The sequence below is a fragment of the Elaeis guineensis genome, chromosome 9 (genome assembly GCF_000442705.2).
Source record: "Elaeis guineensis isolate ETL-2024a chromosome 9, EG11, whole genome shotgun sequence".
NCBI lineage: Eukaryota > Viridiplantae > Streptophyta > Magnoliopsida > Arecales > Arecaceae > Elaeis > Elaeis guineensis.
Genome location: NC_026001.2, coordinates 76,044,419 through 76,060,769, shown reverse-complemented (window position 1 = coordinate 76,060,769; position 16,351 = coordinate 76,044,419). Strand labels below are relative to the sequence as shown.

Below are 16,351 nucleotides of genomic sequence, written 5' to 3'. Positions count from 1 at the left end.
ATTAAATATAGCCAGAACGAGTAAAAATTAGTCATTGCGAAGTTTTTCCGTCGCAGGAGTCGACTCATAGAGATCGACTCATGCACAGAGATCGACTCATGGGATCGACTCATGCACAGGGATCGACTCATAGGGTCAGCTCATATGGCACAGAACAGAAATTGACAGTTCTGTATCTTTGACTTGCACAGCAACAGAGGTCAACTCATAGGATCGACTCATGCACAGAGATCGACTCATGGGATCGACTCAATTGGGTGTGCCAGCTAAAATAACGTGCCATTCAATCCCTTTTGACATGAGTTGACTCATAGGGTCGACTCAAATTTATAAACATGATTTTCTTTCAAAATACATATCCAAAAATATTGAAATTACCTCCAATAGATTATAAATCTTTGTTCTTGCTCTTGAGGCTTTCGAATCAGAACTTGATAAAATTATGATTTTATCCCTAAAATACAATAAATCTTTTTCTAAGCTAAAATCATTAGTAACCCCTCAAATACTTTGTAATCATCAAAATCAATTCAAGGAAGCAACAATCTCCCCTTTTTTGATGATGACAAACATTTGTGCAAAAGCATATATAAAACATTGAGCATGAATTTCAAATTTATGAAGATGCATTACTTAAATATCATAGCCAAGTATTTGAACGAAATGCATCATAAGCAATTTGAAGATCAATTTAAAATTTGCTATTAGTTCATTTGCTTTGAGAAAAAAAATTTGACAATTTTGGTTCTTTGACACATTTGCTCAATAATTTTGCTTATTGCTCATTTCTTTATTGCTTATTACTCATTTTTTTATTGCTTATTACTCATTTCTTTTATTGCTTATTGCTCAAAATTAATTTTGATTCTCTACTCTCCTTTTTTGACAGCATCAATTAAGATTCTCTACTCTCCTTTTTTAAGAGATCTTAAAAGGATAAATTTTTTTTACTCTCCCTTTTTGATAGCATCAATTAAAATCATAAGGGATTTTAAGGATAGAGAAAAAAAAGAAAGATAACAAAAAGGACATATTTTCTTTACTTCTTTAATTCTCTCCCTTTTTTTATACCATATTTTACTTCTTTACTCTCCTCATTAATTACTTATTTCTCAACTCCCCTCATTATAGCAAATATAATGATATACCAATTTGCTCATCTAAAAGATATTACAATTTATAGTATTTCACAGCACAAATATGATTTAATTTGATTTGATTCCAATCATAAACATTCATTGAAAGTCAAAGCATATATATATATATATATATTCAAAAAGTGACTGAATACATAGGAGTTCTAATACATATAAGTTAACTCATAATACAAACAAGGATAAAGCTATTCAAGAGTTAATAGCCAACAAATACAAGACCCAAAAGATAGAACCTAGTCATAAAAGACTAACTAATCTAGATCTAATAGATGTCATGGCTAGAGGGATCAGAGTCTAAAGAATCAGAGATAGGGTGAGGAGATGTAGGATCAAATCTACGAGCACGATCTCGACCACGTCTGCCTCTACCACGAGTAGAGGTACTAGCACGAGTAGAGGGGTGAGAGGATACTGGAGCCTGAGAAGCTACAGACTGTGCAATAAGGAAAAGTCTGACGGTGTCCAAAAGATCCAAGGCTCTCGATACAAACTGCATCAGGGCACTGAACTGAGTAGAAGCATTCTCACTGGAGCCTCTAATCTCTCTCTTCAAAAAGTCAAAGTCACTCTCTAAAACTCCGAAGTCTAGCCACCTCTGTAGATAGGTCTGAGACCTCTTGATGTTAATATCTGAGCAAATTCTGAAGTGGCACTACTGAGATAGAATAGAGACTACACGTTGGAACATCATCTTAATCTGATCATTCTGCCAATCTGAGCTCTGAAGGATGTGCCCTGCTTTCTGACTGTGGAGCTGAAGTATACCTCCTCATAGACTTGAAGGGCCAGTCTCGTGATCAGATACAAACTGAATATCTGGAGATGCTGCTCTGTGATCACGAAGAGATGAGGATGGTCCTTCCTCCTCTGCTCTATCCTCAGCTCTCTCTTCCACACTTTTGTCCAACCGCCATCAGTCTTAGAAAATCCCATGCATGCAGTGTGTGGCGGTTGATAGTGTCGGAGTGAGATAGTCTAGCAACTGCTCCCCCTCAAAACTAACTCTGAACCTCTAAAAACTAAGGTGAGTGCCATACCAAAAGGCAAGTGAGCCTTGGACCTGTTCAAGGTCTCTCTCATGGCCTCAAACATCAATGCAGAGAGGTTCAGGGGGGTTTGTGTGATCACATGGTATATAATATAGATGTCCCTACCAGAAAGAAGATCATGTCTACCACTTTAGGGAAGAATAATTTGGTTACCATGTGATGTAACAGCCTCATCTCAATAGAAAGAATCTTTGCCTCTAATTTATTCAGACTTTAGTAAAGGTTCTCCTAAGATAACATTGATTCCTTCTTTTTAATAGGGAGTTCCATGTTGGTATACCCTTCACAAGGCAAATGTAGGATCTGTCCCAAAAGCACTGGATCTAGGCTAATATCTACACCCTTTACTGTAGATTTCACTGTTCATTGCTATACCCAAATTTAGTAAAATTCTTGACTAGATCAACATATGTATTTTTTTTAAAGAGCAGTAAAATTTCATCCTTGATCTTAATCTTTGATCCAATAGTGAACCCTTCTTTTTAAAAAATTGAAATCAATATTTTTTTGGATTTCACTTTCCTATCAGAGAGGGTACCTTGCTTGGGCTGATTGGAGACTGAGTGAAGCTGAAGCAGGACCTGGAGCAGGGATTGGAGCAGGAGAGGGTCGGCTGCTAATCTCTTTCTGCGCACACTCTCCAACCCGCGAACGGATTTTTTCTTTCGAGCTTCATTTTGGGAGCCATTAGTCAAGAGAGACTTGAAAGGAGCTTAGGAGACTAAATGTGAGGCAGAGAGGAAAGATTTTGGAAGGAAAAAGGCAAGGATTTGAGGAGTTAAATCACGATTTGGAGAAGAGGGATGATTCTAGGGCAAGCTCGAACCGCCCCAAATGAAGAAGGAGAGGAGAGGAACTTGGTTCCTAAATGGCGATTTGAAGTGAAAATCGTGGAGAGAGATTTGAGAGAAATCTTTGGTTTGAGGGAGAAGAGATGGAGAGCTTTTGGTTCGGAGGAAGACTGAGTCGGCTCAAGAAAAATTTCCAATAAAAGAGAGCATCGAAGGGTTTTGACAAAATTACAAGTTTACCCTAGGGTCGACCCTGGGGTCGACTCATGGCACAGAAAAATTCAAAAGAATGATGGAAATTTTGAAAAAATTTAAATTTAAGAAAGTGTTTACCCAAATATTGATCATGTGAATGATAGTTTTGAGCTTTTGAGCTCTTAAAAAAAAAATTGAGCTCAATAGATTTGGTTCAATGAATTTTTGGCATTAAGAATTTGAAATCAGAGAGATACTTAAGCTGATGGATCAAGGATTCCTAGTTCTCTCCTAATTTCATAAAATCTATCTTCACTTAAGGCCTTGGTAAAGATGTCAGCCAATTATTTTTCAGTACAAACATAATCAAGAATTATATCTTTATTTTGGACATGTTCTCTTATGAAATGATGCTAATTTCAATATGTTTTGATCTAGAATGCTGAATTAATTTTTAGTTAGATTTATAGCACTAGTGTTATCACATCTTATGGGAGTTTCATTGAGTTTGATGCCAAAGTCTTCAAGTTGTTGCTTAATCCATAAGATTTGAGCACAACAACTTTCGACTGCAATGTATTCGGCCTCGTAGACAGTGCTACCGAGTTTTGCTTCTTGCTAAACCAAGAGATTAAGTTAACTCCAAAAATTGAAATTTCTAGTACTTTTTCTATCTAATCTACATCCAGCAAAATCGCATCTGAATATCCTATCAAGTCAATTGATGAGTCCTTAGAATACCATAGTCCTAGAGTTTGTGTACCATTTAAATATCTAAGGATTCTTTTAACTGCATTCAAGTGATTCTTTTGGATTTGATTGAAAGCGAGCACAAAGACAAACACTAAACATAATATCTGGTCTACTAGCAGTTAAATACAATAGAGAACCAATCATGCCTCTATAAAATTTTAAGTCTATATTTTTACCTCCTTCATCCTTGTCAAGCTTACATGATGGGCTCATGGGTGTACCAATTGCTTTGGAGTTCTCCATTCCAAATCTTTTGAGTAGTTCTCTTGTATACTTGCTTTGGGTGATGGAGATTCTTCCTTTTTTGTTTGATTTGGAGTCGAGGAAGAATGTAAGTTCTCCCATCATGCTCATCTCGAACTCCCTGCATGAGCTTAGCAAAATCTTGACAAAGAGTTTCATTAGTAGATCCAAAAATAATATCATCAACATATATTTGTATAACTAAATATCATTTTGATTTTTTTTAATGAAAAGGTTGTGTCTATATTTCTCTTGAAAAATCATTATTAGCAAAATTTGCTTAGCCTTTCATACCAAGCCCTAGGTGCTTGTTTCAAACCATATAATACTTGTTTAATTTTAAAAATATGATTAGAAAAAGTATGATTTTCAATCTGAAGGTTGTTCTACATAAACTTTTTCAGCAATATATTATTTAGAAAAGCATTTTTGACATCCATTTGAAATAACTTAAAATTCATAAGCAAGCATATGCAAGTAAAAGTTTAATTGCTTCTAATCTAGCAACAGGTGCAAAGGTCCATCAAAATCAATTCCTTCTTCTTGATTATAACCTTTTGCAACTAATCTTGCTTTATTTCTTATCATATTTTCATGTTCATCTAATTTATTCCTATATACCCATTTGTGCCAATTATTGAATAATTTTTAGGTCTTGAAACTAAAGTCCATACATTATTTCTTTCAAATTGATTAAGTTCTTCTTGCATTGTATTTATCCAATTATAAATCTTTTCAGCTTCATCTATGGTTTTAGGTTCAAGATGAAGACAAAGCAAAAATGATTGAATGCATCTTTAAGTGAAGAGCGAGTTCTTACACCATGTGTAGGATCACCATGATTAGTTTCTTGAGATGATTGTGATCATACCTCCATTCTTTAGGTAGATCATTTATACCTACAGATTGTTCTTCACCTTCCTCATCTTATTTATCTTCATGTTCTTCATCATCTTGAATGGTTGAGTCTTTTAGAGTGATCTCCTTTATTCCTTCTATAAGAGGATCTGCATCATCAATACCTTCATTCTTTCTTGAAGAAAATTATTAGTTTCATCAAAAAAAACATGTATTGACTTCTCTACTACTAAAGTTCTTTTGTTGAAAACTCTAAAGCTTTTCTAGAAGAGGAGTAATCGAGAAAAATCGCTTCATCAGATTTTGCATCAAATTTTTCTAGTCTTTCTTTACCATTGTTCAAAATAAAATATCGACAACCCAAGACATGAAAATATGCAATGTTTGATTTTCTTACTTTCTAAAACTCATAGGGAGTTTTCTTTAAAATTTGTCTGATTAAAGCATGATTTATTATGTAACATGTCGTGTTAATTACTTTCGTCCAAAAATATCTTGGAAGGTTGCTTTCCCATAATATGGTACGGGCCATTTTCTCAAGAGTTCTATTTTTTCTTTCTACTACCCCATTTTGTTGGATGTCCTAGGTACTGAAAAATTATGGTCAATACCTTTTTCATTTCAAAACTTTTCAAAATCTTGATTTTCAAATTTGGTTCCATGATCACTTCGAATATTTTGAATTGAAAATCTTTTTTATTTGTGACTTTTTGATAAAAATTTGAGAAAACATGAAAAGTTTCATCCTTATGAGCCAAAAGAAGACCCATGTAAAATAAAAGAAATCATCAATAATTATGAAACTATATCATTTTCAGCTAGACTAGTAGTTCTAGTGGGTCCAAATAATTCATGTGCAATAGTTCTAATGGCCTAGAAGTTGAAACAATATTTTTAGATTGAATGAGACTCGAGTTTGTTTACCATTTGGCATGCATCACAAATTCTATCCTTTTCAAAATTCAATTTGGATAAGCCAATAACTAATTCTTTTTTAATAAGTTTGAAAGAGAATGCATGCTAATATGTGCAAGCCTACAATGCCAAAGCTAACTAGTCTCATTAATCTTGGCATTCAAGGCTACTAGGCATTGCATATTTATTTTGAAAAGATCATTCAAATCTACTATATAAATATTACCATGTCTATGCCCAACAAATTTAATACCTTCATTAATAGGACTAGTTACAATGCAAACTGAAGATTCAAAAATAACTTTGTATCCTTTATCACAAAATTGACTGATGCTTAATAAATTATGTTTTAAACCATTTACTAATAAAATATTTTTAATATACTTAGAGGGAGTGATACCAATGTTACCTATACCGATGATCTTTTCTTTGCCATTGTCTCCAAATGTGACCATCCCTCCATTTTTAGTATCAAATGTGATGAATTGAATTCATCACCAGTCATGTGTCTTGAGCACCCGCTATCAAGATACCATTTTCGGTTTGCTCCTTGGGATGCTAGACACACCTACACACAAGAATCAAGTTTTGACTTAGGTACCCAAATTTTTTGGATCCTTTTTGGTTAGTCATAATGGTTCCTTTTGGAACCCATATTTTTTTTACATTAAAATTTTTAGATTTTTGAAAAAATATGAGTAGGATTTGTGTCTTGCTTTACCATATTTAAAGCAAGTTATATTTGAAAATTTATTATATGATGAGTTTCAAAGATATTTTTCAAAAGTTTTTATTTCTTTAAAGGGTTATATCCAAGACCGGCTTTATCATAAATGGCTTTTTGATTGTCAAGTATTATATGAAGTTTATTTGAGCTTAAAGTGAATTTTTCAACCATTGGTTTCAACTTAGCAATCTCATTCTTTAAATTCAGATTTTCTTGAGACAGGATAAATTTTTTATTTGAGATGCTCTCAATTTCTTTAGTAAAGATTGATTTCTGATTTTAATTCTTTTTTTTTACTTTTTTTTTCTTTAAATTAGATTCTTGAAAGATTTATTGATCTCTATTTTTTTAAAGATTTTATTAATTCTTTATTCTTTACCTCTAGCTTCTTTAGTTCATCAATTAGATCATAAAAAGCTTCATGAAGTTCTTCAAAGGTAAAGTCAATAGGAGTTTCAATATTTATCTCATTTTTATGTGCCATAAGGCACAAGTTGGCTTGTTCATTTGACTCTTCTTCTTCAGAGCTTGACTCATCACTTTCACTCCATGTAGCCATCATGGCCTTCTTCTTGTACCTTTTGGGACATTTCTTCAGTTATGGGTATTTAGACTTAAAGTGTCCCAATTTCTTGTATTCATAACAAATAAGGGGTTGATCTTTATCCTTCTCTTTGCTATATTCTTCTTTTGTAGGTGGCCTCTTCCTCATTTCTTATCTCCTTTTCTTCAAAAACTTCTTAAACCTTCTAGTAATAAGAGCCATTTCTTCATCTTGCTCTTCATTTTCTGTATCATCAGTTTTCTTATCAGATTGGGCAGTTGATTTGAGGACGATTATCCTCTTCTTTTTGATATCTTCTTCTTGATGTTATTTCATGCTCAGCTCGTGAGTCATCAGCGATCCTAGAAGCTCTTCCAAAGGTAGGATGTGTAGATCTTTGGCTTCTTGGATTGCAGTCATTTTGACCTCCCAAGTTCTTGATAAATATCTAAGAATCTTTCTCACGAGGTCACTGTTAGAATAAGACTTACCAAGACTTTTTAAATCATTAATAATATCAGTAAAATGAATAAATATTTTAGTAATTGACTCATCATACTCCATTTTAAAAAGTTTATATTTATGCACAAGCATGTTGATTTTTAATTCCTTCACTTGGTTAGTTCCTTCATGAGTTACTTCTAATCTATCTCAGATTTTTTTAGCAGACATGCATGTTGAAAAACGATTGAATTCATTAGCATCTAGAGCACAATACAAAATATTCATGGCTTTTGCATTTAGTTGAGCTATTTTCTTATCAACCTCATCCCATTCTCTTTCGGATTTGGTTGATTCCACACCATCAATTATTTAGTGGATGTGTGTGGTCTATTTACTATGATACTCCACATATCATAGTCAAGTGCTTGAATAAAGATTTTCATCCGAGCTTTTCAATAGGTATAGTTTGACCCATTGAAAACTGAAGGTCGGTTAGTGGACTGCCCCTCGACTAGTGAAGTACCAACTTGAGTTGCCATAGATCTTTAGCTTTTTTATGGTTAAATCAAAATAGGGCTAGAGCACTGAGCTCTGATACCATTTGTTGCCCAGCTATGCAACCCAAAAGGGGGGTGAATTAGGTTTTTAAAAATTTAAACTTAACTTACAACTATAAAGAATATTTAACAATGAGTAAGATAAGTATGGAGAGTATAATTTATGTAAGGTATAGAAGTTGGATGTAAGAATGCAAGAAGATAAAGAAATTTAAAAGGAGAGCAAGTAAGCACAACACAAACAAGAAGATTTATAGTGGTTCGGTGCCAACCTTGCATCTACATCCACTCCCCAAACTCCTACTTAGGAATTCAAATTCACTAAACTGTATTCAACCCGAATACAATGTCGGAACCTCCGACTCTAGCTATTCCAAGCTAGAACACTTATTTTTCGGGTACAAACCAATCCAATACAATCTGATTCAAGGTTCGGATCAATCTTTTCATATTTTGGAACCCTTCCAAAATAAAAATAACAACTCAAAAGGAGTATAACAGTTAATTGCACAAAAATACAGATGTAGCTCCTTTAATGAGTAAATAAAGCTTTAAATACACTTTACACAAAGAGAAGCAAGCTTTTCTGAACTTTCTCAAGGTGGTTGAAGACTTGAATGAGCTCTTGAGAGGTTGGTGAACTTGAAATAAAAATTTCTTTAACTTCAAGCGGGCTCTTTTCTTAGGGCTGAAAAATGAATACTTGAATAACCTCTTCTCTTGTTGATTCCCTCCTTTAAGTGTCTTTTATAATTTTAAATGATGGTGGAGAGTAATCTGGACTGAAATAGAGCTATTAGAGCACATTAAATGGGTATTAAATACAGCCAAAATGAGCAAAAAACTAGCCGTTGCGGAGTTTTTCCGTCGCAGGGGTCGACTCATAGGGTCGATCATGCACAGGGGTCGACTCATGGGTTGACTCATGCACAGGGGTCGACTCATGGGGTCAGCTCATATGGCACAAAACAGATATTGACAGTTCTGTATCTTTGGCTTGCACAGTAACAGAGGTCGACTCATAGGGTCGACGCATGCACAGGGGTCGACTCATGGTGTCGACTCAATTAGATGTGCTAGCTAAAAATAATGTGTCATTCAGCCCTTTTGACATGAATCGACTCATGGGGTCGATTCAAATTTATAAACATGATTTTCTTTCAAAATACACATCCAAAAATATTAAAATTACCTCCAATAGATTACAAATCTTCTGTTCTTGCTCTTGAGGCTTCCAAATCAGAACTTGATAAAATTATGATTTTATCCCTGAAATACAATCAATCTTTTTTCAGGTTAAAAGCATTAGTAACCCCCTCAAATACTTTGTAATCATCAAAATCAATTCAAGGAGCAATATCTACAAATCAATAAATAGATGGTCCAATCAAGGCAAGGGTTACAAGTCAAATATTACCGATAGTGGGTCCATGGATAGCCAACAAAAGCTACGATATTGATTGACAAGATGGTATCACCTATAATATCAGTCCAAGATCCTTCACTAGGATCAATCTGAGGTCCATAAAATTAAGAACCTTAGTGTTGCTCAAATAGACAATTCAAGAGAGGGGGTGGATTAGATTTTTCAAAAATTTAAAACTTACTGTATACAATAAATAAGCTAAGTAAGGCAATGTGAAGGAGAGGTATGCGATAAACAAGAATGTGAAGATGTAATCAATGAGCAATGAAAAGAAAATGATTAGGCATAAGCAAATACAAAAACTTTATAGTGGTTTGGTGCCAACTCAGCACCTACATCCACTCCCCAAGCTACTCTTAAAATTCTACTATAATCTCTCTAGATTACAACTTATTTATTTTTTCAGGCTTATAATCAAAATCCAATTGATTTTCTTAGTGGAAATCAACCAAAACCATATTCACAAGCTAATCCTAGGCTCAAACAATAATGTTACTCCAATTCAAGACTTGAATCGGCCTATTCTCAAGTTTCAATCTCAATTGAAACTTGTTTATATAAGAATTTGAATATAATAGATAGCAATAATTAAAAAGCTCCTAAAAGAGTAAAAAGAAAAGTCTATGAAGCTCATGAAAATTGTGTCAAGAAAGCTTGACAATCAATGCTCTCTTCTTTCTGAAAATTACTTGAATTAATGCTTCAAGAATTTAGAGGTTGGAAGCTTAAAACTTGTTCTTAAATGCTCACTTAATGTGATTGAATTTTCTTTTTATTTTTCTCTTTCTCTTTGCTCTTCTCCTTGTTTAGTGTCTTTAAAACCTCTTAAAATGTCCAAAAAATTAGTTCTAGCTGTTGGGGACCAAAAACTAACTATTACACTCAATCTATGTATTTCTGAAATTTTTGCAGGACTAGTCGTTAGCGTTGTCAGCCATAGTCGAGTTGACTCGAGACCAAATAGAAATCAACTCAAGATAACTATGAGTCAGCTCGATCAAAGCAAGGGTCAACTCAAGGTCTAGCTAGAAAAATATGATTTTCTATCTTTCATGAGAGAGTCAACTCGAGACTAAGTAAAGAACAAATCAAGGCTGGTGTAGAAAAATCAACTCTCTATTTGCTTAAGAGAGTCAACTCGAGACAAATAGAGGTTAACTTATAGACTGTGCCACTTAAAATTTGCATGTCTGAGTTGGCTCTTTCAAGCTTGAAGTTAGCTCTTAACCTCTTTAACTTGACTTTTCATGATGTGGCATCTTTCGTCCGCTTTATTTGACTCCTTGATTTGGCATTCATGAAATACTTTCTAAGAATGATTTTAACTCTCTGAAATATTTTTAACATAAACTTTCAATAATACATTAGTAACAAAATACATACTTAAATATTTTATATTCATCAAAATTAACTCTTGGGTCAAAACTCAAATCCTCAATTAGGTCCAACAAACCATGTAGAGAGAGTAGAGAGAAAAGAAAGAAAGAGGAGAGAGAGCAAGAGAGAGAAAGAAGAGAGATAACTCTCTCTTCTTCTTCAAAATATGGGAACTTCTCCTCCCTCTGCTTTTTCAAACAAGGGAATAGGATAATTAATGGCCGATAGTGGTGGCAACGGCAGTAGTTGGTAGCTACAGTAATAGCACTTGACAATGGTGGTCGGTCGAACAAGAAGGAAAAATGGGAGGAAGATAAGAAGAAGCAGAGGATGGGGTTCGGCCCTTTTCTTCCTTCTTTTTTTTCTTAATCAGCTCATTAGCTAATGATTGCTGCCTCAACATGAGGCCTTAGAACACCCAAGGGAGTAATGAAAGTTAGTCAAACCGGCGGCCAGTGGCAGTAGAATCCAAAATAAGGGAGAAGAACCAAATAGGAGAAGGGACTTATCCAACTAAATCCAGCAACCTACTAGCCTAATCATGGTGGGATATGGCCATAAGATCGAGAAAAAGAGGAGAAGAAGAGCTTAGGCTACCTGAGTCAGATCGGGCATCATAGCCAGATCGAAGAAGAAACCCAAGACAATCTCATCTAAAAAGAAACTTAAAACGAGTGGCAATCTCTTGAATTTCAATGGAGTCCAAAGAGGGAGGAGATTGGCCTTTATAGCTGGGATCCAAGGTTCCTTAGTTTAGATTTGGATGCCCTGATATGGCTCGAATCTATCAGAGTCAGGAAGGGAAGAAGACTCTAGTTGGGAGTCTTCTTCTCCTTCATCTCGTGCCAAACACGGGCTATCTCATCGGTATAGGCTTTTCTAGGTCAGCCCATAGGCTAAAATATGGGTTATCATAGCAATAGTGGAGGAAAGAAATGGTAGGGACTCGAGAAGGCCAAGGTGGGGGAATAGAAGGAGAGAGGAGGAGAGAGAGAGAGATGGATTATTGTCGTTACCATTGGCTATGAAAAGAGAGAGGAATGGAGTCCGAAGAGGGAGGAGATTGGCCTTTATAGCTGAGATCCAAGGTTCCTTAATTTAGATTTGGATACGCCCTGATATGGCTCGTATCTATCAGAGTCAGGAAGGGAAGAAGCCTCTGGTTGGGAGTCTTCTTCTCCTTCATCTCGTGCCAAACACGGGCTATCCCATCGATATAGGCCTTTCTAGGTCAGCCCATAGGCTAAAATATGGGTTATCATAGAAATAGTGGCGGAAAAAAATGGTAGAGACTCGAGGAGGCCAAGGTGGGGGAATAGAAGGAGGAGGAGGAGAGAGAGATGGATTACTGTCGTTACCATTGGCTATTGAAAAGAGAGGAAATGGAGTCCGAAGAGGAGGACATTGGCCTTTATAGCTGGGATCCAAGGTTCCTTAATTTAGATTTGGATGCCCTGATATGGCTCGTATCTATCAGAGTCAAGAAGGGAAGAAGACTCTGGTTGGAATCTTCTTCTCCTTCATCTCGTGCCAAACATGGGCTATCCCATCGGTATAGGCCTTTCTAATCAGCCCATAGGCTAAAATATGGGTTATCATAGCAATAGTAGAGGGAAAAAATGGTAGGGACTCGAGGAGGCCAAGGTGAGGGAATAAAAGGAGAGAGGAGGAAAGAGGAGATGGATTATTGTCGTTACCATTGGCTATTGAAAAGAGAAAAGAGCATTAAGAAAGAGAAGAGCTAGCTACCAGAAAGAAGGGGATAGAGAGGATTTAGAATTAAATTTTTTTAATTTTTTTATTAATATTAAATCTTGATACTTAAATCCTGAATCCATAAAAGTGGCTTAATTTTTCAATTTTTCCATTCCTAAACGGACCCTATAACTCTAGTTCTATGGTTAATTAACCCAAATTAGATTACTCCATTAAATATTAAATTATTTATTTAATTGGTCTAATTAAATTTTCAAAGATTTAAAACATACCATAATTTTTTAGATATGGAATTCCCGTATTTCTAAAGTTCTATAATGAAAAAATGCAATAAAGATGGTACACAGGAGTAGACCTTTCTAATGCAAACTTTCAACCAATGTTCTACTCGAAGAAACTAACATGTAAGAGAAAATCTCATTTAGCAAGAACTTTCAAGAAAGGACAAAGATACTTCCAATCTTAAAATAGATTTGTATTTGCAATCAGAGATATATTCCATTTTGGTTCCAATGAAAAAATTGGCCCAATTGAAATTTTTCTACAAACCAGCCAATTTGGCAGGTTTACCCGTCTTTTGGGCAGATCAGACTGGCCAGGGGCCTAGCTTGCTGATTTTTAATTGGAGCTTACCATTCCAATCCGGATTTAATAATTACACTCTCCACTAAATAAATTGTTCGTTTTTTTTTTTTTGGCTCAAGCGGCAGTCTAGCCATAGGAAGCTCCACCTTTTAAAAACCTAATAATGTAATTCACAGAAGTCAAACCTTAAATCCACTTTAAAAGAAGATTTAAAAGAAAATATGCATATTTTCCACATTTTCAAACAACCAACTCATGGACCTAAAGTCCTAACAAGTCTATCTATTTTCTTATTTATATAAAAAGAAATTAAGACAAGGAACAATTATATTCAGCATAATAATTTGATATAATCACTGAACAAACAGATAGCACATGGCTCATCACCTTATGCAGTAGATGAGTTACAACAGGAAGCCAGAATTTCCAACTTTATATAAACAAGACCAAGATGATACAAGCCATCACTTTGTGTATTATCTACACGTTTTAGAACATAGAGGCAGAATGATAACTATTTGCTCACATCTCAACAATGACTTTCCCTGTAGCATGACCATCCATGCTCTTAGCCCAAGCCTCCTCTGCCTTGCTCAATGGATGCCTCGAGTCCACTATTGTCTTAAGTTTACCTTCCTTCACCAGCTCAACCAAAAATTTCAGATCCTTATTCCCGCCGGCACTACCAGTGGCACCAACTGCTTCTTGGAAAAGGTCAATTTCTTCACTGCAGATCTGAGTATGGTCCTGAGGCCGGGAGTTAAATCTATAACCTTTCCATTAGCACTCAGATTTGGCTCAAAAGTAGACCAATTAATATCAACAGCGCAATGCACAACCAACTCATATTTCCGACCAGAAGGACTCTTCAAACTCGCACCTTCTGGGGTTTTGTAGTCCAACACCTCATCAGCACCCAAGCTTTTCACAAGTTCTACATTCTGCGCTCCGCATGTAGCAGTCACATGATGATTTGCTAGCTTGGCAAGCTGAACTGCATACAGCCCTACACCACCAGAAGCAGCAGTGATCAGGATATTAGCAGCTTGCTGGTGCCGTCAAACTCGGTCTCTATGGTTTTAGTGCCGAAAGAGCAGTGGCAGCAGCTACAGGTAGGCCTGCAGCTTCAGCTGCTGAAATTGCAGGAGGCCTATTGATTGTCAGGCTTGCTGGCACAACGGCATACTCAGCAAGTCCACCTCCATTCTGTTATTACATATCTTGCAGTTAGAAAAACATGAAAAGAGTTTGGTTATTGACTTTCAAATTGATACTTGTATCATTATATGATTATGTGAGGATTTGTGCTTGCGTGTATTTAGTTCCATTTAGCTATGCACTAGGTAGATAATAGTTACTTATACGAGACCAAGGAACCAATGTAACACCTTTTCACTGGCTTCTTTGGGTGAGGTGCTTGGTCATTATAAGCAGTATCAAAGCGGACCCTACCCATACATGTGGGCTCGGGGACACTTCAGTACAAAGTCTATTTAGATTATCATAGGCTAATCATAATGTTTGTAATTAGGTTTATACACAACTGGATTTGAATGGACTAAGACCCTTGGCCTGGCAATGACGCCAGGGCTTAAACAAGAGTAGTATGCAAGGATCTATTGAGGTGTGTCTTTGGGTGAGGTCCTAGATTGTGAAAAATTCAATATATAACAATATCAAAATGCAAAGTTATACATTGTTCTCGAGAAATCTGTATTTTTGAATTTAGCTACTTTTCTTTACTTTATTTAGTCAGATGTCTTCCACTGATTCGCTAAGTTGACTCATACACAAGAAAATAAAATCATATGCTGAAAATGAGAAGAATGATGAACAAAGAAAAGGAGGAAAAGAATGATGAAACGGATAGAAATAAAAGGTCAAGGAGAGCTTTGGGAAATATAAATGGATCACGCTTGTAAAAAGATAGAAAGTACAAACAGCTATGTGCCAGAACTGATGACAACTTGAAATAAGTGTCCAGAAAAAGCTTGGGACAAAAGTTAGCATGTCACAGCACTCATAGGTAACAAATTAAAACACTCATTTAGGTGGTTGCGTCATGCATCAAAAGCTGAATGCACTTATCAAATGCATCTAAATTAGAGCTGATCATGGGCCAGGCTTCAGACTTAAACTATATTTATTTTTAGTTGGCTTCACGCTGGAATTATTTAAGATTTGACATTTTCTATGCCCAAGCTGGCTCATGATCAACTCGAGTCTAAATGTCACTCAGTACTCCAGGATAAATCTAGTAAGGAAAGACTGCATTCTGATATCAAAATGTACCAGAAAAATAAGAAATTACCCAGAATGCAGTTTCTACAAGGTTTGGCAACAATGCTTATAGGTGTCCTTATGAATTGTTTGCTTGGTTTATGAGGAAGGTGGGGTGTTGGTGTTAGGTCAACAGTCAGTGTAATTCCTAAAGGCATGTTCTGCCATGAATGGAATCCAAATTGGAATTCATGAATATGAGGCATCACCAGAGCTAGTTCTAGATAGGAATGCTTGGCCATGGAGCATTTATAAAGCCAACCCATATATCTGGGAAAAGACTTGGTGGTTATGTTCATGGTCATTTTCACAGTATTTATGATAATTAAATATAAAAGCAAAAAGCCTGAGCACTTACCCAATAACCAAGCATGCACACAACTTTGTCTCCTACTTTCAAGTTCTTGACTCCAGAACCAATTTCAATAATCTCCCCCGCCACATCAGTTACTGTTTTCATCATAGAAGGCTCATAAAACTTAGCATGTGAAGCTCTCCTCAGGGTTTTAGAAAATGACATATGAAAAGACGAGACCGAGTCACTGGAAGTTGGAATATTAAAAAAGAAAAAGAAATAGAACAAGAAAAGAGAGAGCAAGTGGACTGCTCATGTGCCTCAAGCAAGACATCCATTTGTAGGAGGATGGAAGTTTACCAAATTAAGATTTGTCAATAAAAGATATTTCTACACAAACTTATATCTGAATAATATGATGAAGAGTATATTATGTTGT

The 16,351-nt window shown here is 35.6% G+C and overlaps 1 protein-coding gene across 1 annotated transcript; it reads right to left on the bottom strand.

Annotated features, from left to right (window-relative positions):
- Positions 1-13,646: 13,646 nt before the first annotated feature.
- LOC105035324 (chloroplast envelope quinone oxidoreductase homolog) lies at positions 13,647-16,067 on the bottom strand (the record flags this gene model as incomplete). The annotated part of the gene is given in 5 exon segments (XM_073243965.1): positions 13,647-14,014; positions 14,017-14,382; positions 14,385-14,417; positions 14,420-14,543; positions 15,976-16,067. Coding segments are annotated over 5 exon segments (770 nt in total), but the record flags the coding sequence as incomplete, so codon positions are not given.
- Positions 16,068-16,351: the final 284 nt, after the last annotated feature.